The sequence below is a fragment of the Zasmidium cellare genome (genome assembly GCF_010093935.1).
Source record: "Zasmidium cellare ATCC 36951 unplaced genomic scaffold M409scaffold_18, whole genome shotgun sequence".
In the NCBI taxonomy this organism is placed as follows: Eukaryota; Fungi; Ascomycota; class Dothideomycetes; order Mycosphaerellales; family Mycosphaerellaceae; genus Zasmidium; species Zasmidium cellare.
In genome coordinates, this window is record NW_022986962.1 from 288,638 (window position 1) to 316,490 (window position 27,853).

At 53.9% G+C, this 27,853-nt stretch overlaps 12 protein-coding genes across 12 annotated transcripts; 9 read left to right on the forward strand and 3 right to left on the reverse strand.

Moving 5' to 3' along the window:
* Positions 1-153: 153 nt before the first annotated feature.
* M409DRAFT_66561 (glycoside hydrolase family 47 protein) lies at positions 154-1,950 on the reverse strand (the record flags this gene model as incomplete). The annotated part of the gene is made up of 2 exons (XM_033816988.1): positions 154-1,783; positions 1,919-1,950. 2 exons carry the CDS (start codon positions 1,948-1,950, stop codon positions 154-156), a joined length of 1,662 nt encoding a protein of 553 aa, XP_033667419.1.
* Positions 1,951-2,405: 455 nt separating this feature from the next.
* On the forward strand, positions 2,406-4,829 carry M409DRAFT_54871 (uncharacterized protein; the record flags this gene model as incomplete). Its single annotated transcript, XM_033812856.1, has 2 exons — positions 2,406-2,541; positions 2,599-4,829. The coding sequence occupies 2 exons, from the start codon at positions 2,406-2,408 to the stop codon at positions 4,827-4,829; spliced, it is 2,367 nt and encodes a 788-aa protein (XP_033667420.1).
* A 517-nt stretch (positions 4,830-5,346) lies between these two features.
* M409DRAFT_66563 (uncharacterized protein) lies at positions 5,347-6,018 on the forward strand (the record flags this gene model as incomplete). Its single annotated transcript, XM_033816989.1, has 1 exon — positions 5,347-6,018. The coding sequence occupies one exon, from the start codon at positions 5,347-5,349 to the stop codon at positions 6,016-6,018; it is 672 nt and encodes a 223-aa protein (XP_033667421.1).
* Positions 6,019-6,134: 116 nt separating this feature from the next.
* M409DRAFT_54872 (uncharacterized protein) lies at positions 6,135-8,056 on the reverse strand (the record flags this gene model as incomplete). Its single annotated transcript, XM_033812857.1, has 8 exons — positions 6,135-6,159; positions 6,217-6,538; positions 6,588-7,101; positions 7,158-7,355; positions 7,417-7,649; positions 7,705-7,719; positions 7,774-7,816; positions 7,904-8,056. 8 exons carry the CDS (start codon positions 8,054-8,056, stop codon positions 6,135-6,137), a joined length of 1,503 nt encoding a protein of 500 aa, XP_033667422.1.
* Positions 8,057-9,292: 1,236 nt separating this feature from the next.
* Positions 9,293-10,465, forward strand: M409DRAFT_23172 (uncharacterized protein; the record flags this gene model as incomplete). The annotated part of the gene is made up of 1 exon (XM_033806659.1): positions 9,293-10,465. The coding sequence occupies one exon, from the start codon at positions 9,293-9,295 to the stop codon at positions 10,463-10,465; it is 1,173 nt and encodes a 390-aa protein (XP_033667423.1).
* A 629-nt stretch (positions 10,466-11,094) lies between these two features.
* On the forward strand, positions 11,095-11,553 carry M409DRAFT_23173 (uncharacterized protein; the record flags this gene model as incomplete). The annotated part of the gene is made up of 1 exon (XM_033806660.1): positions 11,095-11,553. One exon carries the CDS (start codon positions 11,095-11,097, stop codon positions 11,551-11,553), a length of 459 nt encoding a protein of 152 aa, XP_033667424.1.
* Positions 11,554-12,264: 711 nt separating this feature from the next.
* Positions 12,265-12,800, forward strand: M409DRAFT_23174 (uncharacterized protein; the record flags this gene model as incomplete). The annotated part of the gene is made up of 2 exons (XM_033806661.1): positions 12,265-12,687; positions 12,750-12,800. 2 exons carry the CDS (start codon positions 12,265-12,267, stop codon positions 12,798-12,800), a joined length of 474 nt encoding a protein of 157 aa, XP_033667425.1.
* Positions 12,801-13,548: 748 nt separating this feature from the next.
* On the forward strand, positions 13,549-14,346 carry M409DRAFT_23175 (uncharacterized protein; the record flags this gene model as incomplete). Its single annotated transcript, XM_033806662.1, has 1 exon — positions 13,549-14,346. One exon carries the CDS (start codon positions 13,549-13,551, stop codon positions 14,344-14,346), a length of 798 nt encoding a protein of 265 aa, XP_033667426.1.
* A 2,717-nt stretch (positions 14,347-17,063) lies between these two features.
* M409DRAFT_66565 (uncharacterized protein) lies at positions 17,064-18,053 on the reverse strand (the record flags this gene model as incomplete). Its single annotated transcript, XM_033816990.1, has 3 exons — positions 17,064-17,211; positions 17,268-17,906; positions 17,962-18,053. 3 exons carry the CDS (start codon positions 18,051-18,053, stop codon positions 17,064-17,066), a joined length of 879 nt encoding a protein of 292 aa, XP_033667427.1.
* Positions 18,054-18,409: 356 nt separating this feature from the next.
* M409DRAFT_23177 (uncharacterized protein) lies at positions 18,410-19,158 on the forward strand (the record flags this gene model as incomplete). The annotated part of the gene is made up of 2 exons (XM_033806663.1): positions 18,410-18,440; positions 18,494-19,158. The coding sequence occupies 2 exons, from the start codon at positions 18,410-18,412 to the stop codon at positions 19,156-19,158; spliced, it is 696 nt and encodes a 231-aa protein (XP_033667428.1).
* A 1,093-nt stretch (positions 19,159-20,251) lies between these two features.
* On the forward strand, positions 20,252-21,735 carry M409DRAFT_23178 (uncharacterized protein; the record flags this gene model as incomplete). The annotated part of the gene is made up of 2 exons (XM_033806664.1): positions 20,252-21,448; positions 21,502-21,735. The coding sequence occupies 2 exons, from the start codon at positions 20,252-20,254 to the stop codon at positions 21,733-21,735; spliced, it is 1,431 nt and encodes a 476-aa protein (XP_033667429.1).
* A 2,963-nt stretch (positions 21,736-24,698) lies between these two features.
* On the forward strand, positions 24,699-27,580 carry M409DRAFT_23179 (glycosyltransferase family 20 protein; the record flags this gene model as incomplete). The annotated part of the gene is made up of 2 exons (XM_033806665.1): positions 24,699-24,724; positions 24,781-27,580. 2 exons carry the CDS (start codon positions 24,699-24,701, stop codon positions 27,578-27,580), a joined length of 2,826 nt encoding a protein of 941 aa, XP_033667430.1.
* Between the last annotated feature and the right edge of the window lie 273 nt (positions 27,581-27,853).

A 27,853-nucleotide genomic window follows, 5' to 3' on the forward strand; every position in this document is an offset into this window, starting at 1 on the left:
ATTGTCAAGATGCTTCTTATTACCTATCTTCCACTTTCAGTGTCTTCGCTTCCTACTGTGCTCTGTCTTCGAGACTAAGGTTGCTCCACCATACACAAGACCACGAGTCTTCCTTCACGACTCATTCAATCAGTCAAACCAAAAATCCCCGAATCAATCCAAATCTCCCCTCCCCAACCCCATCAAATGCCCCCCACCACTAACAACCCACTCATCCAAACTCCCCACGCACTCCTCACTAAACATCAAAAACCAAAACTTCAACGACGCCCCCATCCACGCACTCGGCATAACATCCTCCTTCGGCGCCCCGGGCTGCGTAACATCCTCGATGACCGCATGCGCGAACTTGGTCTTACTCCGTCCATACACGGCCCTCCACAACGTCCACGCATGTTCCTGGAGTTCCTGGTCGCCCGTGATGCGGTAGAGCGTGAAGAGGGAGGCGATGAGGGAGGGGTGCAGGGTGTAGTGGCGGGAGGGGATGGAAGTGAGGCCTTGCGGGAGGCGGTGTTTCCAGGTCAGGATTTTGGGGTCGGTGGTTGGCGCCTCGTTGTGCTGGGTTAGGAGGGCGGAGGTGTAGAGGGATTCGTCCCAGGGGCAGGGTTTGGAGGGTGTGGGGCAGGGGACGACGGTGAATGTCTCCGGCATGATTCCTAGGGGCGTGGTTTGGGAGGCCCAGAGGCAGCCGTTGAGGAGGCGGATGGCGGTTATTAGGTAGGTTTCGTTGCGGAGGAGGCGGGCTGTGTACGCGAGGGTTCCGGCGATGGCGCACGCGGTGTGGTGGACTTGGGGGTGGAGGGTGTTATTGATGAGGGTGCCGGGCAGGAGGGTGTCGATTGTGGAGTAGCCTGGAGGGATCATGGGGCGGAAGAGGAGGTTCTCGATGATTGCATCCGACGTGGTCTTCGCAAGGACTTTGTACTGATCTGAGCCGTTTAGTAGGGCGTACATCTTTGGAAGAGAGTCGTAGAATGCTTGAGATTGGGCTCCGAGATCGATATCCCCAGGACTGTGTAAGAGCTTCTCCTGAGGATTTATTTCATTCGGGAACAGGCCAGGATGAACAGTGCTGTCCTGCACTTCTGCAAGTGTGTTCGTAATTCGAGCGACAGCATCGTACCACTTGGAGTCTTTGGTGATGATGGCCAGCCTGGTGAACTCCACTGCCAGGCCTCCCAATTCTCCAATGGTGGCGTCGGACGGTGCTGTCTGCTTCACACCTCTTTTCGTAGCATTCATATCCCAGTGGAGGTTTGGCATTCTATTCGGAGTATCAAACGCAGCGTAAAGAATCGTGGCTAACTCAAGAGCCTTATCCTTCAATCTCTGGTCCCGTGTGAGCTCATAAGTAGATATCAGACTTCCCAGAATTTTGGATGTTACATCGTACACATTGATGCCTTCCTGACTGGTCGTGACATTGAAATCAATTGCTGAAACCAGTTCTACGGCCTCCTCGAATTCATCTTTGAGGCCAGCAATCCATAGTGTATCCAGACTCTCGACGAGGGTTAGCGACCAGTTGCCGTGGGTATCCTGAGCGGTACCAGAGATAGACTTCAGCTCATCTTGAGGAAAGCCATGCTTCTTGTACGATCTCCAGGACCGTTCGATCACAAGGCGTACTTCTTTTTGCCGTTGTTGCCGGTCTGATGATTTGGACTCAGACTCTGGCTTGAACTGGTGCTGGATCCGCGGCAGACTTTTGCGGGTTGGGTCTGGAATCGATATGTGTTCCTGCACAGGATAACGCTCTTTGCGAGTGGCCCAGTCGACATCTCTCGGTGATGCCGTTAGTGATTGGAGAAAGTCGAAATCCAGTCGATCCAAAGAAGGAAAGCTGACATTCGTCAGGTCAATGGCCGGTATGAAGTAGACTAATAGAGCCGAGATGCATCCCAGTGCCAATGCGTACGCGAAAGGCTGTCGGGAGACTGCTGATGACATGGTGCATATCCGAGTATTGTCTCAAAGGAAGATTGATGAGGAGACTTCTGGCGCATCACAACATCTTGCTAGAGAATGCAGATCTTTTACCGCCCTCTGCTGTGGCGCATGAAATAGGAGAAGATAGGAGTAGATCCACACGGGCTATACAAAGAGTGAACCGCGATCCCGACCGAAAGTTCAGGAAAGGCAAGCAATGCAACGAAGCACGATGATTTGAGAAGAAGCTTTGTTGCAAGCCAACTATTGAATCGACACCGAAAGCGCGCACTTCCTGACTCCCAGGTCTCTGCTCATCGCCGCCTGTACCAGTACCTTGAACGAGAGGCGACGGAATCAGTGTACGTTGCCTTCGAAACACTACGTGGTGTCGTGATGGCGTAGGCGGGAGTGCGACACGTGAAAGACGATGTCGGGGAGTGAATGGATCTGGTGAAGGATGGAACAGAATCGCGATGAGAGGTGGCGGGGCGGGGATTGCCGGTGCATGGGCGCCGGAAAGCCAAGAAGAGCGGACAACATCCTCTAGAGTGCATGGCCTGCTGCGTACTCCGCTTATCGCTTTAACCAGCACTACCATGAACCAACCTTGTACGTCCAGATCCAAGATGCGTCTTTGAGGTTTGCGTTGAGACTGACTTTCTGCAGACGGGCAGTACCCTCCCCAGCAGCCCGTCGCCTTCCCCTACGGCGCCAACAACTCCTACCCGCCGCCGCAGACGACCGCGTACACATATCCCAACTCCCTCTCGCAGCAGCTCCAGCACCAGCAGCAGCAACAGCAGCCTGCTCCACAGCATCAACAACACCAGCAGTCGCAGTTCTTCCAGAGCCTGCCGCAGGGCGCCGCCGCTCCCCGACAACAACCGCCGCCGCATCTCCAGCGTCAGCAGCAGCAGCAGCGACCTTCGGTCCAACACAATGTCGGGCCCACGATCCCATCTTCGCCAGGAAATGGCCCTGGCGCGCCGCCGCCCATGCCAAACTCGCCGCCCGACCCAAGCTACGAAGAGCGCTTCATAAACGCGTTGCGACGCGAGACCGAAGGCGGCAATGAGAACCAGGACGAAACCGAGAACGCGAATCAAGAGGAGGAGGATGAGGACAATGACGATCAGGACAACGAGGGAAACGACGACGAGCCAGTATATCAGCTTGCGCCTCCACCCGAGCAGATATACCCGAACGAGGTCGAGTTGGAGAAGGCCATGCATGCGTGGTCGCTAGAGCATGGCTACGAATTGGTTCGTAGAGCGAGCAAGAAGAATGCCAGAGGGCAGCTCTACAAACGCTACTTTCACTGCAGCAAGCATGGCAAGACGTCCAACACGAACAAGGCCAACGAGAAGAACAAGGTCCGCGTGAATCGCAAATCCAACCGCATTGGGTGTCCCATGTCTCTGGCTGCTGTGTCGGTTGATCCCCACGATCCGTCTGGCAACTGGCAAATTCGACATCGCAAAGTACATCACAACCATCCAGCCGTCGACGCGATCAAACTTGCGGGACATCGACGGCGGGCGCGAATGGGCAATGTCGAGAAAGTGGTTGACGGACTTTTCGCGATTGACACAAGTACGGGAGATGTGCTCAAATTCCTCCAACGCACGAACCCTGATGGCCTGTTCAACCGTACGGACGTTGCCAACATGAAGCTGAAATGGAAGAAGTACGGGACATGTGCTCAGCGTGGAGAGGACGCCGCGGCCGACAAACCACCACCCGCTTCAACTAAGACCGGGTTTCCATCTGCGTGTCTTTCCTGCCGGGCCAAGAAGACTAAATGCGATAGTGTGCGTCCCGTCTGTGGTCATTGTGCCAAGTCAAAGACCGCATGCCAGTACGATCATGATCCACACCCTCGTGTGCCGCAGCCTCAACAGACTAACAGCCAAGCGCCGCCGCCTGCACCAATGCGCCAGCCTAGTGTACAAAACCAGCACCGCGAAGACCACTCAATGATGAGCATCGACACCAATGTTCCTCATATCGAGCCTCAGCAATTCACCCCTTCTATGCCAAGCAATGCAAACAACATAGCTCCACAGAACGCTACCGAGGCTCAGTCAGTATTGTCGCTCATCGCAGACTTTCAGAAGGAGCACGTGAAGCCTACGAAGCTGTCATCCGACAGTTCCAGTGTCGCTATTCTCGCTCACTCCACGTGCGGCAATGGTGATTCCTACAAGGCTGTGGCGCCGCGGCCGTTCGCGATCAATGTGGACTGGCGCTCTTTTAAAGACAACTTCCTTGCAGCGGCCGTGAAGGAGAACACCAGTGATGTTCTCGTTGGCGAGAGAAAGGAACCCGTCAAGCCGCCGGGCGAGCTGTCTGTCGAAGACCACAACGAATACATCAAGCAAGTCGCCATCTACAAACGTCGGAATGACATGCTCAAGATCGGTCTCAAGGAGTGTCTGACACTCCAACTCTGGAGAGGTTTTCATGCGAAGAGTGCACACGAGATCTGGTCCTCTCTGGAAGATATGTACATGCCACGAGGTAGCGACCAAGCTTATATGCGGTTTTTGGAGCTTCAAAACGTGACACTCCAGAACTGCGGTGGCATCGACAACTATATTCACACCTTCGAGACCAGACTTTATGACTACAATCAGCTGTCATTCCACCACGAGACACGTCGAACAGCCGCGGCTCTCAATCAAAGCCATGCTGAGAGACTGAAGCGACAGAACGGTGGGAATGGAACTTTCCCACAGGAGATGCTCTGTTTTCTCTTCTTGAAAAACCTTGGCCCCCAACACCAGAATATTGCAACCACCCTGACAAAGAAGAACAACATTGGTGGATTTGGATCAGGCGAGCGACTAGACTTCAAGCACTTGGCGCCCCTTGTCAAAAGTGCGCTTGGACGATGATGAACACTGGCTTGTGCGACTGTAAGTATTCGAAATGTTGAATCACTGTACGTATTGGATGTGCATTGTTGCTGTTAGCAAGAAGCGTTGTTCATAGCGACCTATACGAACGAGAAGGATACCCCCACGCCCGTCTGCCAATGTCTCAACATTTCCTAGTCTGCACAACACTTCCTGCCAACCGTCTCCGAGAAGCGGTATCACACATGAAGTGCTGCGTACTTTGGACCTCGTGGCGCCCAATCAGAAGATTCTTTTCGTCTGACTGATGCAAACGAGGCCACCGCGTGTGTTCCTTCTTCCCGCAACTACAAACTAGCCACATCAGGAACTGGGTAGCTCTGCAGAAGCAGCAACCCTTTGCAGAGCCCCCAACCCTCAGGGCTGAACCTGACATCATCATAAACGAGAACAAGTAGGTACCTCACAAATATGCTAGAGTAAGCAGAACCAACCCCTTCCCTCTCCACTACGTCTTCCTGTCACTCACGTCCTCCTCTCCCTCCACAACACAACCATGCCCCTCCTAACCCCCCTCTCCATCCCCAGAACCAAAGTCTCCCACCTAAACCCCATAACCTACGACCACGACCGCGCCGTCAACGCAATCTACAAACGCGGCGACATCTACTTCGGCTCGCAAACCGTGCCCCCGAACAATGCCTGGTCCGACGGCACCCGCTCCTTCATGGCCCCCATGTCGGACTTCCACCTCCTCCAAACCGAGTCCTTCCACGTAACCTCCGGCCGCGGGGTCTGGTACCTCGGCGACGAAGTCATCCATCTGAACGAGGGCGAGGATATGGTCATCCCGCCCTGGCGCGCGCATAGGTTTGAGAATTTGCCGGGGAGCACGGAGCCTTTGAGGATTGAGTATCGGTATGATCGGCAGCGGTTTGCGATGGAGGAGAGTTTTTTTCGGAATGCGTTGACGTATATGGATGATTGTCGGAGAGTGGGCGTGGTGCCGAGTTGGTTTCAGCTTTGTGTGTTTTGTTCCAAGGCGTGGATGGTGCCGGATGTGGTGCCTGTGCCGTGGGTTCGGGGGGTGGGTGGGGAGTATGTGAGGTGTGTGGTTAATTGTGTTATTATGTGGGTTTGTTCGGTTGTGGGGTGGGTGGTTTTTGGGTATAGAGGGAGTTATAGGGAGTATTATGACCCCGAGGGGGAGGGGAGGAAGGGGATGTGATGGTCTGGGGACAAAGAGCTTGGATGAGGGACAGGATCGAGCTGTTTCTAGGGGGGACGAGAGCATGAGGCAAAGAGCAGTGCTGGCGCTGTAAAGACTGTCGATTCGGAGGGATATCAAACGGTATGGATGAAGCCGGGCCTGTCGCACAATGTTAGCCGCCTGGCACGAAATAGACCAAACCCTTGCTGAACGTACTTTCTATCGCCCAAGATATAAATCTCCTCCTCGCTCTTGCCCTCCACGAGATGATCCCTCTTTCCAGCTTTCTTCTGCTTGTTCTCCCATTGCAGCATAAAATGCGTGAACAGGCTTCCGCCGAACAAGAAAACGGTCAGGTACGCCAAGATCACGGCGTGGCCGAATGTGAACTCTGGAGAGGCCCATGTTGGGTAGACGTTGCTCGAGACCACGCCGTTGAGGTTTCCCCAGCCGATCACGAATCCCAGAGTGACGCCGCGTTTGTAGACGCCTTCGGTGTTGTTGGAGCACCAGGTGATGGTGTTCGCGATGGTGGGGTCTTATACATGGGGTCAGCGTAAATCCATCAACGAGGGAATTTCACTCACAAATTCCCAGCGCTCCTAGGAACGTCCCAGCGTACTTCATATTGGGATCTTGCGAGCCAAGCAGCATCGCAAAGCCGGCAATGGCAAGCAGAGAAGTGATGATATTACACCACCCTCTAGCCCTCGTCCTGTCAGCAATAAAACCAAGCGCAACCGTCAAGATCGCAGCCGCGGCATACGGCGGGACCGATAACAAATTCGCCACGGTACTGCTATACTGCGGGTACCCAGTCTTGATGATCGTTGGAATGAACAAACTGAAAGCGTAAAGCGGTCCGTCATTGCCCATATAGATCACAGCGAAAGCCCAGGTCTTCCAGTCCTTGACGGACTGCCAGAAGTAAGTCATCTGGAACTTCTCGTGGTTGGCGCTAGCTTGTCCGTCCAGTTTCAGGCGGCGGATCACGCGTTTGCGGTCGTCGTCGGAGAGGAACTTGGCTTCGTCCGGGAAGTCGTGGACCATCCAGTAGCTTGCTATGCCGATGAGGACGGTGGCGAGGCCTTCGAGAATGAACTAAGGGATGATAGTTAGCAACGAGCGATGTCGAAGTGAAAGTTCCGAGAACGAACAATCCAAGCCCATCCTGGCTTGCCTCCTACACCTCTCATCTGCGCGATGGCCGCCGCCAAAAGCCCGCCGAAGGAGCCGGCCAGTGCGGCCGCCGAGAAGAAGATGGCAGCTCGGATGCCGAATTCGCCTCTCCTGTACCAGCAGGACAGGTAATAGTTGACTCCGGGAAATAGGCCTGCCTCAGCCATTCCTAGAAACTGCAGGACAAGACGAGCGATTAGCAACCAATAGGATTTTGAGTAGCACATGTAATCGTACCCAACGACAAGCTGCAAGACCAGAAAAGTCGTGTACGAGACCCATACATGTCATAACGATTCCCCAGAGTACCATGATGATTGGGAGGAAGATCGATGGCCGTAATCGCTTGAGGAGGATATTCGTGAGAGGCTCAAATCCAGCGTAGGAGACGAAGAACAGCGACAGAGCGGCTTGGTATTGGCCGCTGCTCATGCGCAGGTCGTCAATGAGGCCATCGATCTTGGCATTGCCTGGAAGTCGTTGAGTGTGCCGTTAACGCGATGTTGGGTTGAAAGTAGTATATACCAATATTTGTGCGATCTGTACCATCATCAGCATTTGCCTGCCTTCACTGAGATTGGTGAAACAACTCACCAAGAAAGCTGACAAGATAGAGCAAAGTCAGCCATGGTATAAGCTTCAAGTCAAGCTTCCACAGCAGCTTTCGATCCTTGGGCAAAGCGCGTCAGCGACAAGTCTTGAACGTCTGGGCAGTGACACTTACAATCTCGGCGCGCTCTTCTTCGGACTTGCCCTCGTCTGGGTCCTCGATGTCGTCCAGAGGTCCCTTGGCGATTTGCGGGATATTCTTCTCTTCGTCGCTAGGACTAGGCGCGCCATCGCTCTCCAGCTTATCGATGCGGCCGTCTTTCTCCATGGTGCGGGACCGCGTTATGTGAAGAAGTAGAAGAGAAAGACAGAAAGAGAAAGGCGGCTGTGAGGTAGAGGATGATAAATCGAGTCTACCACTACCTCATCCTACGTCTCTATGTTTGACGGCGTGCCTAAGCGATTAGCGATCGTCGCTCTGCATTGATACAGACGCCCTCGTGCTGATGGACGAACCGGGGCGTCTGATTTGTAGGTTGTTGCGCCGACGCCAAGGTTATCGCCGGACGAAGCAGGCCGTGGCCGTTTTCCCCAGCAAAGTTCGATCCTGATGCGTGCCAAGGCTGGAGGCTCCACGGGATGTCAAAGAGGGGAAGCTGGGGCCGGCGCTTGCATTGTGCTTCGACCTCACCTCGCACTTTTGAGCTCCTTCGATTTATTCGAGCTATTGACATTGATCCTCTTATGTTTACGCGTTGTCGAGGACATCCCGGTCGCTGATAAAGCATTGTCTTGACGACTCTCTTCGGAGGCTGATCTGGATGTATGGTGCAATAGAAGAGGTAGAAGAGACGCGTCAATGGAAAGAGTTGGGCAGGATAACATGTAGGCGTAAGGGTCGCCAGCAGGAAAGGGGTATCTGGCAATATCAGTACGCGTCGCAGAAAGCTTTGGAGGGCAAGGATGTCGATTTGAACCAGCTTCGATATCTGTGGGCAGAACAGCGCTCCTGGGCAGGTATGCTACAGTCGAAGTCAAGTTCGAATCGCGACTCAATCGAAGAGATGCGTGGGCGAGTCGTTGCACGCCTCGGGTACTCGAGAGGTGCATCGAATACACAAAGGCGAAGATGAGGACAACATTGAAGCACAAAGCACGCCCGGTTGTAGCAGCCATCCCTGAGGGTGACTGGTCTTTCCCAGAGTTTGACCGTATGTTGCTTCCCACCTCGGGATTTCACGAGCGGTGAAAGTAGAAGGTAAGTACATCCCGAAATTTCCTCGCAGTATCAATGGCATGTTGCGCCTCTGTCTGCGTGAACGCGTGCCTTTCACCTGTTACTCTACTCTTGCCATTCACCAATGTTTTACCCGAACAAACCGTGCGCCGAAAGTCGAGATCTTTGGACATTTACTCGCTTAAGCCGACCGCGCCGTCGCACAACACGCAAGTCACTCACTCGCTTCAACTATCCGAGTCACTCTTTTAACAGTTTACAACCTCGACAACCACACCTCGCATTCCAGTGGCGTAGACTGTTTTAAAGACTGGGGGATATCGCGACATGGCGGTTCAAGGGTGGAACCCGATCAATTACATCAGCACCGGCGCTGACGACGAGGGCAATGAGATCTTCGAGGTCGTACAACTCCCCATCCTTCCTCCAAAGCGCCGCCCGCCAATCTGCTGCTGCCTCGGGCCTCACAAACACAAGGTCGAAGAATATGAAGACGGTCCAGACTCTCCGACCTCTCCTCGAGCCCCAAAAGTCGCCGCAAAGAAGAATCGCCCAGCCGCGCAGGCAAAATATCAGGACTACCCACCCGAGACCTCACACCAAGAGATGATCGACGGAGATCCGAGCCTGCTCAGCCACGACAACATCTACCGCATCGCACAAAAGTACAACATGGCCGAACTTGCCGACGCTGTCAATGCGAGCCATGGCATGTCAGTTGTCACCTCCCAGCTTCTCTGCAACCGACTTCAGCGTTCTGTCGATGCTAAAGTCAAGCGTGAGGGTAGGACGAGGGCAGATGTACGCGAGGAACTGCGGCAGGTCCAGCTTGCCAATGGCGTGCCGCTCAATGGCAGGAAGCGTAAGAGTGACGTTGGTGAGGCCGGAGAGCAGAATGTTGGCAAGAAGCGGAAGGCTGAGACGAAAGGCGAAGAAAAGGGTCCGTTGAAGAAGCGAAAGGCGGATGCAGGTAGCGAAGTCGAGGAGCCGGCCGAGAAGCAGAAGGCTGGATGCGGGGGCGAAGTCAACGAAGTTGTCGAGCAGAACGCAGGAACGCAAGCCTCAGTCAAGGATGTTGTCAAGCAGAACGCAGGCATGCAAGACCCGGTCGAGCATGCAGAGCAGAAGCGGAAGGCAAGTTCAGAGGCCGAAATCCTAGAGGTGGTCAAGCAGCTCGTGGGCTCGCAAGGTGTTGTCCAGGAGGCCGCCATGGAGCAAACGGGCGGTGTTGAAGGCCAAGTCAAGGACGGAGTCGAGCAGAACGCACGCCCGCAAGATTTGGTCAAGGAGGCAAGCAAGAAGCGAAAGGCAGACCCAAAGGGAGAGGACAAGGAGGTGATCAAGAAGCGGAAGAGTGCTACAGACGTCGACCTCGAGTCCGATCAGGAGGTGGCAGAGAAGGTACCGAGTGGTGATAACGAGGGAATCCGGGCGAAAAAGCAGGCAACCCCGGACAGAGTGGTAACGGCTTCCGGCTTCGTCTTGTGGAATATTGACTAGTGTTGGCTGCTCTCTGGGGTTTTTGAAAGAGCAGATGGGTTTGAAGGAAGGCTTCGGCCATGGTGGTTTCTTTTGCTGTTGACTTGTACTGTTTAGATGATACCCAATGCTGCCTTTTGCGGATCGAATCGAGAAGGAATTCAACCATTGAGTTGTACGTTGCCCCTTGTGTCTTCGCAGGCCAACGGAATCCTGGGCGAGGCAGGGCATACGTGAGCTCCATGTCTTTTACAAGGTATGCTGGTTCCAAGCCAACCTCGGGATTTGCTACCACTGGTTCGATTAAGGCAGCGGAAATATGGGTCTTGAGCCTGACAAGGGAACAACTGGAGAATCTGTTGCTTGAACACCAGTCCAACATTGATAACTGACATGTAAATGTTGGCAACATCTTCTGGTCGAGCCACACGCCCTGTTGTTTGCACTCAGAGCCTGGTAAGTGGTTTGCGGAAGTCATACGCATCTGTCCCATGCCCTTATATTAACTTCAATAAAGTTCTACTTGCTTCACCTCTTCCTTGTACGGTGTTCTTATTGCTCTTATCAAGCCTTCCCTCCTCGCAACTTCTACTTATCTTTCCCGTACAACTTGCACTCGAGACCAAGACTGACATTGTCCCATCTACGAAATGGACAATACCGGCATCTCTGTCAATCTCCCTCTTCCCGTGTGCGGTACTTCGGGCAAGGACATCGAGATCAAATTCGACACCCAATATACAGGTGTAGAGGACGCCGCCGAGTTCGTCAACACATTGCTGCATAGGTCCCACGCCAGATATCACGAAGCCAAGGACACAGAGCAGCAGCGTCCAAAGCGACATAGAACTGACGAGAGTTTTGACCTCGAGCGACGGCGGGCGGGAGCCAATGAAGCAATTGTCTTCCGCATTAATGGCGCTCAGTCAACTTCTCAGTTCCGAATCAAGAGGAGTGATCAATTCAAGCGAAGCCTGGAGCTTTTTGCCGAGCAGAACAACAAGCAGTATGAGAATTTGAAGCTATTCTATGATGGGCGTTGGGTTCCTGCACAGAGTTCTCCTGCTGATGTGAGTGAGTCGTTGATACTATGCAAAGGCGAAGACTGATGAATATGTCCAAATTGATATGGAATCTGGTGAGATCCTGGAGGTGTTCGAGCTTGTTAAATGAGCAGCGAAGACGGGCCTCACTGCAATGCTGAAGGATGTCTTGCAATGAACCTTGAGGGAACGCTTGAGATTGCGTTTGTCAGAGGGTGTTCTTAAGCACTATGTTGGTGACAAAATGACGTTCAATTTTATGACCTCCTTCCCGGTTCAAATAACATTAATCATTCTAGCACACGAACGTCGAAACCCTTTCACAATTTAACCCCGAGGCTGCATATCTCATTATCCTGGTCCGAGTCGCACTGTGACATGCGGACTCTTTGGTAAGGATCATCTTTCGCAAGGCTGTAGGCGTATTCTCGAGGTGTACTGCGTAGCTTGTGGACCATACACGGTCCCTTTCCAGACGCATGTAGCGAGATCTGTACTCTGCATTGCATTCCGAGATTGCAGTGGACGGTTCATTGATATTCGTACAACATGCATGTACCTAGCGGAAGAAGTAGCACTCGAACAACGGAGACAGGTCAGGAGTAACTTACTAATTAATATCGTAAGCCAATCTACGGAAGACTAAATTAGGCTTCGCGCTTGCCCGCCACGCGATTAATCCACCAGCTACACGTCTTCCCGAACGCGTCCTCCACTTCCTCTTTTCTCCATCTCTCTTCTCAAAACACCACCGACTCCTACACCCCACAAGCAAACATGTACAACACCAACACAAATCCCATCCTCTCCATCGACGTCTCAATCTCACCTGCCGCCACCTTAAACGGCCAAGAAGTCAACGTAACGATAAACAGCAAGCTTCCGAAGTTCAACCTCATCAACAATGCATCTTCGATATACAACGCCAAACAGTCACTATCGTCCGGGCTTCAGACGCCACGACACTCGCTCAAACGACGACGCACCGACGACGATCTGCAACGAGATAGGCGAAGCAAAGACGAGAGTGTGGATTTCTGTCTCGCCGGCGTGAATACGAGGACTCACTTCCGGATCAGGCGGAGCGATCCATTCTGGCGGAGTCTTGATGCTTTTGCAGAACGGAAAGGCAAGAAGGCCGGACATTTGAGTCTCTTCTATGAAGGGGAGTGGGTTTCGAGGATTAGTACGCCGGATGATGTAAGTTCATGTTTAATGAAGAGGTGTCGAATCGTTGCGCGCGAACTGATGACTTTCGGTAGCTTGGTTTGTTCAACGGCGAGTGCCTCCATGTTTACGAGATGATCCCGTAGACATCACACCCTGCCTTCCGCGGAACATTCGAGATTTGCATGACTATGGAGCACGATGATGGACTTTGAATACCCAACCCTAGCAAGCGCTGCGAGGGGATGGGGGATTTGACGGGGAAAAAAGACGTTATAGTGAGATCTGGGTATCCTGCTGGGTTTGACAGTGGACTTGGACACGGCCTTGGGAAAAAATCAGCGGTTTGGCATTCGAGGATCACCAATGCACGTCACAGAGAGAATGGAGAACCGAACGAAGATCGGGTCAAATCCACCGAGGGTGTCGACTCCATGCTGTTGGCGGAATTGCGTCCACGGCTGCGTTTCGATTGACAATGGTTTTGTTGAGCACCAGGTGTTATGCAAGTGAGAAACCATTTAAGATGAAGAGGACGATTTCCGAGCCACTCTGCCTCAGATGCGGGGGCGTTTGGGGGACAATGCTACAATGGATTGCGGCGGGCTACGATGGGAGCAGTCAAGGTCGTGGCAGATGGAAATGCTTCTCCAATCGCAAGCAAAGGCGTGACAGTCCGGCCGGAGTGCAGCTCAAGTTCCACCGGAAACTTCAAGACTTAAAGACAACTAGGAGCCGAAGAAGAGAATCGAGGCATGTACATATATATATATATACATGAGAACCCGCAGAGAAGTTAAATTGCCCCTCATCCTCACAGCGAGACACCATTCACCCAAAGCAACCAAACCATCTCAAACTCACACCTCTCCAAAGGCAACCAATCCAACAACCATGTCCCCATCACGAACCACAGCAACAACAACAACCCTCTCCCTCCTCGCCAAAACAATCGACCACTCCCTCCTGCACCCCACCCTAACCGACGCCGACCTCGCCCGCGGCCTCGCCCTCTGCATAAAACACTCCGTCGCAAGCGCCTGCATAAAACCCTACCACGTCCCCCTCGCCAAAACCACCCTCAAAAACACCTCCGTCCTCGTCTGCGCCGTCATCGCCTTCCCACACGGCAACAGCGCCACGGAGATCAAAGTCGCCGAGGCGGAGCTCGCCGTGCGGCAAGGCGCGGATGAGGTGGATATGGTGGTGAACGTCGGGAAGGTGCTGAGTGGGGAGTGGGATTACGTGGAGGGGGAGATCCGGCGGGTGAACGAGAGCGTCGTGCGCGGCGGCGGCGCGGTGTTGAAGGTGATTTTCGAGAACGACTACCTCCTTCCGGAACATATCGTGCGGCTCTGCGAGGTTTGCTCCGCGGTGGGGGTGGCGTTTGTGAAGACGAGTACGGGGTATGGGTTTGTGAAGCGGGAGAACGGGTTGTATAGTTATAAGGGGGCGACGGTGGGGGATTTCAGGCTTATGAGGGGGGCTTGCAAGCCGGGGATGGGGATTAAGGCGGACGGGGGTGTGAGGACTTTGGATGATTTGTTGCATGTGAGGGAGTTGGGGGTTGCGAGGATTGGGGCGACGGCTACGGAGCAGATTTTGGAGGAGGCTGTAAGGAGGGGGGTTGGGGAGGAGTTGAAGACGGTGGAGTTTAGGCCGATGGAGGGGGCGGGGGATGGTGGGTATTAGGTCGGGCGTGGGTTTCGTCGTATCTGGTGTGATAGAGTTGAGCAGCGATTAGAATGCTTCGCAAAAATTCGTTAGCATATCCAGCTTCTCGCAAACAGCGAAACATGTCGGCGGCGTCCCAATAAACGATGAAGGGTGTGTTGTTTCTCTCCAACTGATCCATTAGGCTCGACTCCTCTCACGTATGGTCAAAGTTCCACATCCAAGCTTGACCGAGATCCCAAGAGATGCTATCAGATCCGGAATTCGCAGGATCTTGGGGATCTGAGAGGAAAGTCGAGAAGGCTGTATACTTGTTAGCAATTTGAATTTCCGGGGATGGGCGATATGGTGCATACCGTCTTCGAATCCTTGCAGGTTGTCGAATAATGTATTTGGGAGGTCGGGCAGGATCGCACAGCTTTCTGCAGCATCGAAAGGGCCGGATGTGGCCTGGCCTGGCGCGGCGAGGTCATCCGCTGTTTGATCGCTGGCGGCCGGGACATCATGCTGATGAGTGGAATCGCCACCGCTGACCGTCTCTACGGTGTGCTCTGCGCTCGGATTGAGAATGCACGCCAGCTCCTTCTCCAACACCAGCCTCATCAGCTTCTGCAGAATACTCATCGACTGCGATGACGGCAAGATTTCTGCCCGTGAGCCTTTCTGCAATTTGAGTATCTGCTGGACGTTTCGTTTCACGCTCGTGTTCTGTTCGCTCAGAGGGTCGATCATGGCGCTCAAGCAGAGAGCCACGCCAGCGGTGAATAAGTGCGTTTTGATGAATGCCGCTGCATAGGTATGAGCAGCGAATTTGAAGATGGGCAGAGCACCGAGCTCTACTGTCTGTGAAGCGGCTTCGCGGCACGTTGAAAGACAATTGTTGAAGATTTTGGCATCGTGTGAGATCGTTGTTGAGGATCCTTGAAACCGTGGACCGAAGTCAAAGGAAAGAAGCCGGCGATGGATCAGGATTCTTGTATTGTCGTAGGCCAGTTTCAGAGTCAACGCTTGAAGTTGAGCGGCGTACTGAGCAAACCGCTCGCCAGACGCGCCTATGTCGTGCTCGGCCTCGTCCAAGGAGTTGTAGCCCGTATCCATAGATGTTCCAATCCGCAAATGAAGAGGTAGACTTGACTGCCACTCTTCCAACTTCATGTGGAGGCCCTGCACTTCAGCAACGATGGACTGTAGGTAATTGGACTTGCTGACGGCCTCATGCTGCACCGCTCGTCTTCGGTAGATCTGTTGCAATATCTGTTTGATGATGACTGAAAGTCTAGACATCAGCTTTTTGTAAGTCAACAAGTTCGGGCCCAGCCTTGCCGGCACGAGCAAGTCATCTAAGAAGTCAACGCTGCAATCAACGTCGCAGATTGCTGGAGTGTAGCCGTACAGCATGCAGCAAAACGTCTCGACTTCATATATTGCCCACCAGCATCTCTTGCGTGTCTCGGGGACATGCAATGAATAGGATTGCGTCTGAGGCGGATCATTCGTGTCTTCTGCTGATGTTGATCGATGAAGCTCGAGTGCTTGTGCAATTCGCAAGGCACAGCCACAGATCGGCCAGGCTTTCTGTACGTTACCTCGATAGAGGTAGTACACGGATAGCAGTACACAAGTCTGTGCGGACTCTATCGTGGCGAGAGATATAATGTCCAAGAAAGATTCGTTCAACACTCGTTCGGTGTTCTTCTGAAGGACATGGCATTGCAGGCCTTGCTCTTCGAGGAGCCTTGTGCGGTAAGGACCGAGGCATTCTAGCCCAACACAGAGCACCGCGAGAAGAGTACTCAAGAAGCCTGTCAATTCCAAGTGAGCCATTGCTTGCGCGGCTCGATCGTCCAGGTAGACTTGCAATCGGTGTTTGAAGTCATCTTGATGGAAGGCTAGAACGAACCAATGCACACGATCGAAGTAGGTCTTGACGAGTAGGTCGATGGTCTCGTTACTAGGTACAGCTAAAGTCAATTTGCTTAGAAGTCGAGGTGATGACACTGGAGCCGACGACGACTTGTAAAGGCTGGTACCGGTAGAACGTAGGGGAGTGCGGCCATGATCAGCGTCAGGTGTGTCATCGTATTGGAATGCCTGTGGCCGTGAACATGAGCCAGTCAGTTAGGACACATCAGAGACTCACTGCCTCGACTAAAGCCATCGTAGCGCTCGAGTCCGCCGCAGGCGTAGGCAGTTGCAGTCCGCTAGCATCTGTACCGGGCTCCGGTGGGCTAAGTCGATTGGATTGCTCATCGTGAACTCGACGTTTCTTCGAAACCCTCGCATGGCCAGCAATGCAGTCAATACCAGCTCTCATACATAATGTGCACGGTCTCTGGTCATCGCACTATCCGCCCATCAACATTGTAAGCAAAGCCCCCTCCCGGGTTTGGAAAGACCCACCTTCAACTTTTGCTTGCGACACCGCTCGCACGCATTGCGAACATGTTTCCGTGGACGAACAGACTCCTTCGGCATGGTATCGGCAGTGCTCTGGAATTATCGAGTCCCGGTATTGTTGGATTGAAAGAGATCTGTAGCAAGCTGCTGCAGATGGAGAAGGTGCTTTCCGGTGGAGCTTGGGCGCAAGGTTCCGCCGGAACGTTCGAGAGGGTAATTCCGATGGATATGCTCCCTTTCGATACCAGCACCGTATCATTGCAGCTTAGCGGGCGAAAGATGGCCGTACAATTCCAAGCCTGGAGAAGGATGCTGAAGGTTGAACATCTATTCTATTCTCATAATACATGTCTACGCAGGAATTCCTCAATGTGGCTGAAATACCCTGGCTCGGCCACGCTGCTGTTGTGATCGCCGTTGGGTAGCTCTCTCCACATGACTTTTTGTGAACGGCAGAGTTTGAAGAGCTCTTTCATGTGTTGTGGGCTGTATGATGTGTCAGCACTGGAAAGTTGGAAGATCGAGGTTATTCGAAGACTCACGGTACAATCTCGTCCTTCAAACCGCTGAGAAACAAGATGGGAACATCCGTAATCTGCGGAATCATCTGCTCACTTCGCCAGTGCTCGTGACACAGAGGCACCAGTATTTTCGCCATGGGTAGGACTTTGGGTACCATCTTGGCGATACTGAGGAACGTGTTCTCCAGGATGAGGCCCTTGATGTCACCCGTAGCTTTGTTCTTCGCGACGAGATCGATGCTCACTGCACCACCGAGACTCTGGCCATAGATGACGATGCGATTGTTGCTGAGATCCTTTCGACTGCGAACGAAATCCAAGCCCGTCTGCGCATCGATTGCTAGACCTTTCTCGTTGGGGTTGCCGGTGGACTTGCCGTATCCACGGTATTCGACCATGAGCGTCGTGCATTGTAGTTCGTGGGCGAGGTACTTGGCGATGGGGAGCCGATGGCCGACGTTTCCTGCGTTGCCATGGAATGAGACGATCGTGATGGGTTTCGCTTGTGATTTGTTGGGCGGTTTGACCAAGAAAGCATTCAGAGTCTCGCCATCTGAGGTCGACAGTGAGAGTTCTTCGTAGTCTTGGATGCCGAATTGTTCAGGTTTGGGGACTTCAGTTCGGGCGCCTGGGGGCAGGTTTCGCGGGTAGATGATTTCGCTGTAGAATATGCTCAGCATCGCATGTGCCAACGAGCGGAAAAGAAGATGAGTACTTTTGAAAGTAGTATAGTGCACCGCTGCCCAGACTGACACTTGCAGCTCCTATGTAGAAGGGCAGCCTAAGCCAGGGCCAGATTGAGGACATTGTTGTTGCCTTGCGGGAGGCTCAGAATTTTGGGGGCGCAAGGAGGGCGAATGTGAGGTCTACACCGGTGTGTTGGATCTGGTCATTCTGGTCACCTCGCCATTGCCATTGGCTTGCATGTGTTGTCCAGGGTGTTTCCGGCAGGGTCAGATGTGACCAAGACGACGTGAAGTCAGGCGAGAAGCTTTGGCCACCGGACTGGAAGCTGTTGCTCCACGTCAACTCGCGGTGCCTGGCTGGCGAGCTTCGATCCATCACCAAACCCCCAAAACCACACATTCACCCACTCGACCTTGTCAATAACCCCGAACTCGAACAATTGACACCATCGACACGAACAAGGCGAATCCGCAATCATGATCTACCAAACGGGTGCTCTGGGCGAGGGTAGGCACGAGACATTCTATACCTATCACGATCACATGCTCACTCCATTCTAGATGGCATCCATCTCGACATGAACCACCTCAAGTCCGGCGAGGTCAATCTCGGCACATCCATCATGGCCATCAACTTCCGCGACGGTGTCATCCTGGGCGCCGACAGCCGCACGACCACCGGCGCATACATCGCGAACCGTGTCACCGACAAGCTCACACAAGTCCACGACACCATCTGGTGTTGCCGGTCAGGCTCTGCCGCCGACACTCAAGCCGTCGCCGACATCGTCCAGTACCATCTCGGCATGTACGGCATCACCAACGACGAGCCACCGACCACCCAGACCGCCGCTGCACTGTTCCAAGAGCTGTGTTACGAGAACAAGGATATGTTGAGCGCGGGCATCATCATCGCGGGATGGGATCAGAGACATGGCGGACAAGTCTACTCGATCCCACTGGGCGGCTCTCTGCACAAGCAAGCGTACTCGATTGGCGGCTCAGGTTCGACGTACATCTACGGATACTGCGACGCGAACTGGAAGGAGGACATGACCGAGGCGGAGGGCATCAGCTTCGTCAAGGGAGCACTGCAAGAGGCGATCAAGTGGGATGGCAGCTCAGGAGGCGTGATTCGGATGGTCGTGCTCACCAAGAGTGGTGCGGTACGGCATCTGTACCTGCCCGATCGAAACTACGAGGGGCCAGGCACTGAGAAGCCTTAAACGCTCGGTGTGGCATGTAGCATACGGGAATGGCGTTGAGAGAGCATGATACAGCGAGGAAAACGGCCGAGAAAGCGGCCGCACAAGATGTATGTACCAATACCCAAGGAGGCGTGTCCTCTTTGAATGTAACAAGAGGAAACACTTTCCACACACGCTGCAACAAAAGTCCCAAAGACCGAGAGCATGGTGTGGGATTGGAATGTCGTTCTGGCAGCCAGATGCGAACAATCTTCACGTGCTCTCTTCATACGCGTGGGACAGGCAGGATGGCTCGCACTACCAGCTTGAGGCGCCGGTTCCTTCCCCTAACACGCATCACTAGCTCGGCGCGGGAGGCATTGTTGATGGGATGGATGTGCTCAGGAGATGGCATGTGTAGAAAATGGAGAGAAGTACTACTTTAACTACGCCGAATCAGTTATATCTCAGATATTGCCCGATTGACTGATTCTTAGCAAGGCTCTTGTTATATGCGTTATACGAGACCCTGGAAGAGAGAGGTTCAACGAAAGCTATACGGGCGGCCGTGGCGTTGAACTAGCGAAGATCAGCCTGCCAGTGCTTTGCGATTATTCTCGATGACCTCTGGCTCGAACCAAACACCACCGTCAACGCTGCTCGCTTGACTCCGAGCACAGCGCCTCCTGAACACATTGCGAGAGCAGGGAATGCACGAGGTATGTAACTGTCTATCCCACAGAGCGCCGATCTTGGTTGCGGCCATAGCGTCATTGCTCGCCGCCCACCGCCTGTTATCGGCATCCCTCATCTACAACACCCTGCGACAACTCTCCTCCCTGATATCCCCCCACCCCAAACGACGAGCTCGCCCGCGACTGTGTTGCGCTGCCGTTCATTACCTCACGGGCGTGCAACCATCACCCGGCACCATCACCACGCCGGCGCGCTCAACATTCACATGCGACACGTGTCTCGGCAAACACCTCCACCCGACCTCCAACACCACCACCGACGACACAATCCCGACCCAGACATACCTCGGACTTCACACATGCGGACTCAACTGATTCTGTCTTCCCCAGAACATCGTCTCCCACACGCGCCTGCTCGAACCACACTCCCATAGAACATGGGCTCGGTCGTACTCGATGCCGTGAACTCCTTCTTCCACCCCTCGTCCAGCCATTCCCAACACGACATCTTCCGCGAAACACCACGTACGCATAATCAGAGTCCCCCGCCGAGTCGAAGCCGCACGCCGTCACGATCAGAGGCACATATGTCCGATTCGGCGCAGAGAGCACCTAGCTCGTCTGTCGTCGCACCACATCAACGCGCTAGTCAGAGAGATCAAGATGCGCCCGCGCAGCAGGATGCGCGCAATCCAGCACAAGCGCAGCCCGCGCAGCGACCGCCGAGCCCTCCTTTAGGAGCACAAACCGAGCCTCCACCTTCAGATGGACCTCAACCTGCGGCAGACCCAGCAGCAGATCCTCGCACGCCATCAGCGCGACCGAGGAAGATCAAGGTTCGAGATTTGGAGCACATTCAAAGCTTCGCGACGGAGGACATGCGAAGCTTTTCGGAGATTCGAAGCAGGAGCCGATCACGCTCACGCGGCGAGCGAGACGATGGACCGCAATATGAGATTAGTGAAATGAAGGTGGAGCACATTATCGAGATGGTGGCTGGTCTGTTGACCAAGATCACGACTACGAACGATTTGCAGCACGAGCACCTCCACCGACAGCCGCCTTCAATCGACGCGGCTTCCCACATGAACCCTCAAACCAGCAGCGTTTTGGCGTTCCACGGGAAGAATGTGCCGAGCATAACAATCTTGAGCTATCTGAGCAGAATCAACAAGTACTGCCCGACGAGCTATGAGGTCTTTCTGAGCTTGTTGGTCTACTTTGATCGCATGACCGAGAGGGTGAATGCAGGACCCATGCAGAGCTTGCGTGAGGCGAACTCGCAGAGCGTGGAGAGCCGCAGCTCTTCTACAGAATCACTGGGACCAGACGGCATGGAGGGAGTGACAGCGACGACGCCCTCTGGAACGCAACAAGCGACGCCACCTCATTCGGGCGGAATGGAATCTAAGAGTTCACGACGAGAGACAGGCGCGCCAGGAACGCCGCACAGCCGACCGACGCAGCCCGAATCGCCATCAATACCGCCCGAGCCTTCAGGCATCGATCCCTACAACCTATCGCACTTCTTCGTGGTGGACAGCTTTAACATCCACCGACTTGTGATTGCGGGCGTGACGTGCGCGAGCAAGTTTTTCTCGGACATTTTCTACACCAATTCGAGATATGCAAAGGTAAATCAAACCGATCAGCTGAGGAAATGACAGTGCTAACAGGAATATCCTAGGTTGGCGGTCTTCCTCTCCCCGAACTCAACCACCTCGAACTGCAATTCCTCCTCCTAAACGACTTCCGACTCTCGGTCCCTGTCGAAGAAATCGAAGCCTATGGAACAATGCTTGTGGAATTCTACGCTCGCGAGGTCGTAGCCCAGAAGCAAGCTGCGGACGCGGCCATGCAGATGAGGAGTCTCAGCGAGAGCTCCTCGGATAGCACGAGCACTGTTCGAGCTGTGGGATGAGCATAGAATGAACGAGATGAGATGAGATATCTCCACTGAACACACGAGACGAGATGAAGAGACCGGAAACGGATCCCTCGACTCGCAATGGATATGGGCCACTCAGAAATGGGCGGGCGACAACTTCCTGGACCGAATCGGATCGAAATTGATACCAAACCAAACCAACCACAACCACCTTTCTACTCACGACGATAACGACGGCGTTAAACAGAGCAGATCCTTTCGACTTCCTGTCTTCTTCGCCTAGACTTCTTTGCTGCTTTCCGAGTTTCCTCTTTTAGAGAACGAGTACGATAGAGGTTGCCTCTTTTTGCTGCTCTTCTTCTTCTTTGCGATCGACTGGACCTTTTTCTGCGCGTGTGGATTCGGCTTGCTTCGTTTTTGCCTTTTCGCAGAGTATACCCAACCAATTTTTGAATTTTTTTTCTTCTTCGATGAGCACGCCGTGGGGAAGGGACGACACGATGGGGCGTGGGACTGTGGAAGTATGATGAGATGAGGATGAAGATGAAGATGAAGATCGCTGGGGTGTGTTGCGAGCATGTGGCGCTTTTTCTGTTTCTCTGCTTTTTCTGCTTTTTTCGTCCGGCTTTCCACGTACGCGTGGAGGTTTTAGGGACTCCCTTGCGATAGAGGCGTAATGAGGTGTTTACTGGGATGGGATCGGTCGGTTTTTCTGGCTCAGCGGATCGGGGGTTGTTGCTACTTAGTTCAGTGCATGGGGAGTCGGGTAATACATGCTGAGTTCTTTGCGTTTGATCTTCTCGTGCTGGTTCTGATTTCTGGTCCTGTTGCTGCCTCTTGTCGGGATATTCTGCCTTCGTTGAGGAGAGACGATCGACCTTGAACAGACGTCTCTGCCTCTCCTTCTCGCGCCCCCATCATCCTCGCTATCTCGTGCGACTGCCAGCCACCGAAGGTTTCGATACTACGCCCTGCGATCTCGTGTGTTGCGAAAGGAGAGGCGTCATGACCCAGCCACGTGCAACGTTCCACATGATGTACATCCTTCTCCATGTGAAAGTCCGATGCTAGGGTTGTTACAGCGCTGGCTTCTTTTTCGTCGACTCAGCCACGTGCCACGGAACAAGTGAAGCTGTTTTTGGCATGACTCGTGGCTTGCAGAAACTTGATCGACGGTGCAGGTTGGTACGGAGGGACTTTTTGAGACGGTGCCTGGCGTTGGAAACTTTTTGTTTGAATGGGATGAAGAGAGAAAGGGGATGTGAATGGGATGAGACAGGAGGCCTTACTTTTATGGACTATATGGGTATTCTCATACTTCTGATGAGCGATACTCGGCTTCAGCGGTGAAGGGTATGAGTTGTCCTTCACTGTCGACGATGTTCATCACATGATTCAACGACGCCTCGGTCATTCATACAGCATGCCGCCCTGTGTTTCCCAGCGGTCCCGGCCATCGATTTGGCAGCGGTGTGCAACATGTTCGCTGGAACACACAATTCCAAGGCAATGGGCAGCCATGACGCTTGTGATTCCAACGCGGTGGACGTGGCGCGGGTGGCGTTTGTGCCCACCGACTGACATGTAACCTTTTGCTGTGATTGTTTGGCCTGGTTTGAAGGGGTGTATCACACCTCGGCATGCCAGGAGATTGTATTGACTGGACGGTCACCGAAGGCAGTTGGATGAACGCGTGGCTGTGCTCGCTGTCGTTCTGTCTGCCAGCAAGGACTTCGCGGAAGACGACGATCCAGCTGTATGATGATGCTGATTCCTGACCGTGACTTCGTCCATGCATTCAGCCTCACGATTCGAACCCAGATCCGTGGAGCATCGGCAGCTGTGGTGGCAAATCACGGATCGGCATGCCGACGCACGCGTGGGCGTCGTGATGCGAGTGGCCGCTGTCATGGCAGGGATACCTTGATGGGGAATTTCTTCTGACGGATGCTTGGACAAGGTGTTTGGGCCTCAAGTGTTTGACAGTCCTAGACGGGGTGAAACTCTGATTTTGAGGCGGGGCTGCAATTTCTCCAGATGGCACGCTTGTTTCACACCCCGTGGGGAGTAGTGAGTGGTCGAGCTTCTGCGTACGTAGATGGAGGTCGCCGAAGGAGGGATTGGAGCCGCGTTATCACGGGGCAGTGAGAGAGTGAGAGGGAATCCGACGCTGCGGTCGGTGACACGTGGAGAGCTCTGGTGGAGTCGATAGGCTGTTGATCATGAGAGGCTCAGCACATGCGGCCATGCGGAGCAAGTTGTTGCTTTTCATCACTATCAAGTCACCATCACGTCGTCGGTCGAGTCTGTCGCGTCCGTTGTGGCTTGCCGAGTCCCTTCGCGGTATGCCGAGGGGTGCATCGAGCGATGCGTAGATGGAAGTACGCGTGATTGATGCAATGCAATGCATTCTTTTAGACAGTGTCGGTATGAAGGAAGAAGCTTCGAGACGTGCAGTGCTGTTGCCCATGTGTCGGCGCGTCGGCAAGAGGGTCAAGCGAGAAGACTAAAACTCGGAAGGAAGCAGTAGCGGAAGGCTAAAGTGACTAGGATAGACCTCCTAGAATTTTTGTCGTTGGTAAACAAGGCACGCAAGGGGACTGATGTCACAGTGGTGTAATGATCAGAACTATTAGGAGAACACCCAGGATCCATCGCAACGTGACAAGCTGGTGATGCTCTCAGCGAAAACCCTCGACCATTCTTGACTCTTCCCCGACTCGGAAAGGGCGTCTGTCGTCTTTCTTCCTCCCTTCGACCTCACCTTGACCCTGGCTTCGCCGCAAGCACATGCAACCGCTGTTTGCTCGTTCCACCAAGTCACCCACCTCTCACTCTTCTGAAACTTTGCGCTCAACCGCAACTTCTTCACGAGCTTGCAACACCACTTGAGCTCACTCTCCACTACTTGCCGCTTTCCATACACCAATTCAACCTCTCAGTAGCAGCACACACCAAACCACAGGAACAGCTCGCAACGAGTCGGCACCGCCAACATGGCGACCACGTTGACTGTCACGCTGTGAGTCGGCTCAGGCAGCATCACACCTTTTAATGACATTGCTGACATCTTACCAGCTTCCTACCAAACACCGTCAACTTCCACGAGGACAAGGCAACTCCACGCCGTCGTAGCCCGCCATTCAAGCTCGAGCAGCGAGTCGCTTCCGCAATCGACCTACCAACGCGCCAGAGCGCCGCGAGTCTGTTCAATGCGGGCGGCCCAACCCCACCACCCCTCACTCCTGGCATCCAACAGCAGATCGCCAACGAGGGCTTCTTCACTCCAGGCATAGATGCGAAGAAGCGCCACTTCGCGAAGCCCGGCGATCCACGCTCTCTGCTTCGAAGCGATACCCACGCCGAATGGGGCTCGACCGGAGTCTTCAACCAGCCACGTTCGCGCGCAGGTCCTTTGCCCTCCGCTTCGATTCAGGACTTCGCAAAGGTCTACGATGAGATCCGAGAACAGAAGGAGCGCGAGCAGCGGAAGCAGGGTCGGAGAGTGACCAAGCCGTCTCCGCATGGGAACTACAAATCGCGTGCTGGCAGCTCCGAGCGAGGCTATGAAGGCAAGTCATGGACAGTGGAGCCAGCAGTCCACGGCAACGGCGGCCTAGTCAATGCCATTCGCGAGACTGCTCAAGACTCGCATGACGGCCCTGGCACCACTTGGATCGGTACGCTCGGTTTCCCAACCGACGCTCTGCCTGAGAATGTCAAGGAGGACATTGCGGACAAGTTGCTCAACGACCATCACTCGCAAGTCATCTACTGCAAGGATACCGATATCGACGGCCACTACGTTCACCACTGCAAGACCATCCTTTGGCCCATCTTCCACTACCAGGTGCCCGACCACCCAAAGAGCAAGGCCTATGCCGACCACAGCTGGAAGTTCTACAAGAATGTCAACCAGGCCTTCGCAGACCAGGTCGTTGCCAGCTACAAGAAGGGTGACACCATCTGGGTTCACGACTACCATCTTTTGCTCGTTCCCAAGATGGTTCGCGACAAGCTTCCAGACGCGAAGATCGGCTTCTTCCTGCACACTGCCTTCCCATCTTCTGAAATCTTCCGCTGCTTGTCGACCCGCAAGGAACTTCTCGAAGGCATGCTCGGCGCTAATCTCATCGGTTTCCAATCCGAGGAGTACTCGAGCCATTTTCTACAAACTTGCAGTCGCCTACTGGCCGTCGAGACCACTGCCGAGGGTGTTCAGATTGACGATCACTTTGTGAACGTCACCAACCGTCCTATCGGCATCAACCCCATCATGTTCGACGAGGCTCGTCATGATGAAGAAGTTCAGCAGTGGGTGAAGACCATCATCGAGAAGTACAAGGGCAAGACCATCATTGTGGCTCGCGACCGCCTCGATCACGTTCACGGCGTTCGCCAGAAGTTGCTGGCGTACGAGCTGTTCCTCAATCGTCATCCTGAATGGCGTGAGAAGGTTGTCATGATTCAGGTGGCAACATCGACCAACGCTCAGACGGAGCTTCTCACCACAGTTTCGGACATCTGCACCCGCATCGATTCTGTCCACTCCACGCTCGCACACCAGCCACTCGTGTTCCTTCGGCAGGACATCGACTTCACTCAATACATCGCCTTGCTCACCGTGGCTGATGTTCTCATGATTTCGGCTCTGCGAGATGGTATGAACCTAACGGCACATGAGTATGTTGCTTGTCAAGATGGCAGAGGCAGCGAGAAGAAGTATGGTCCTCTCATCCTGAGTGAGTTCACCGGCAGCGCAATCCTCTTCGGTGACTTGGCGATCCCAATCAATCCGTGGGACTACACTGGCCAGGCGGACGCCATCAAGAAAGCTTTGGAGATGGGAAATGAGGACAGGAGGGCTCGCTGGGATAAGTTGCATGCGATTGTCGAGACGAAGACCGGTGCGTACTGGGCTGAGAAGCTGAAGGAAGATCTGGACCACGCGTACCAGGAACACCACGAGCACTCATCTGCGGCTGTTCCTCGTCTGTCGGTTTCGCAACTTGTCGAGAAGTACAAGTCGTCGGAGCGGAGGCTCTTCATCATCGACTACGAAGGGACCCTCGCCCCTCACAAGACTAGTTCTGGCATTCCACTTGGCTCGCCTGTCCGTGTCATCGACACTATGAACGATCTCATGGCTGATCCGAAGAACGTGGTCTACGTCATGTCCGGACGCCGCCCAGAGGAGTTGGAGAACCATTTCCGCACGCTCCCCAAGGTCGGCCTCATTGCTGAGAACGGCTGCTTCGTGCGAGAATTCGGTGTTCAAGAGATCGAGTGGACGCACTTTGTCGACCTCGATACGGTCGCTCAGTGGAAGCAGCAAGTCCGTACTATCCTCGAGTACTACCAAGAGAGACTGGAGGGAAGCTACATCGAAGAGCGTCGCTGCAGTCTCTTCTTCCGCTACGAGAAGTCCGTTGATCAAGAGGCCGCCATCCGCCAGGCTGGTGAGTGTGTCGATCAGATCAACGGCTCGTGCAAATCCATGCGTATTCACGCCGTGCCTATCAAGCAGGCTGTCTTGATCGAGCAGGAGGACTTTAGCAAGGGCACCGCCGCTAAGCATGTCTACGACACCCTGTGCGACACTTCGAAGGGCTTGTCGAAGCCAGACTTCATGGTCGTCGCCGGTGACGACCGTGAAGACGAGGTCATCTTCAAGTGGGCTAACGAGCTCGACAAGAAAGGCGAAGTCGAAGACGTCTTCACTGTCACGGTCGGCAAGCGCAACACCACTGCCCAAGCCACCTTGACGCAAGGCTCGACTGGCCTCCTCGCCGCTCTTCAGAAGCTCAACAAGGTCTCAGCGGACGCTCTCCCGCGCGACTACTTCAACCTTCCACGCAACAAGACCTTCCCTTCGTGATTCACATCACGACCACACACAGCATCGGCGCATGATGAGGAGTACTTTGGACGTCTTGGGCGATTGCAGGACAGTCGTACCAAGGCGTATGCATCCAATCAGCTTGATTGCTTTACGCGAGATGATAGCGACGATACCCAGAACTAGCGTGCGTGTTTTTTGGGCGGGTTCGGCGTTTTCACTAGAGAGGGAGGGATGGCTTTGCTCTTTGCTCCTCTGTCGTGTTAGATTAGACAGAGATGGAATGGCTATGCAGCAATGCGATTCGAACCA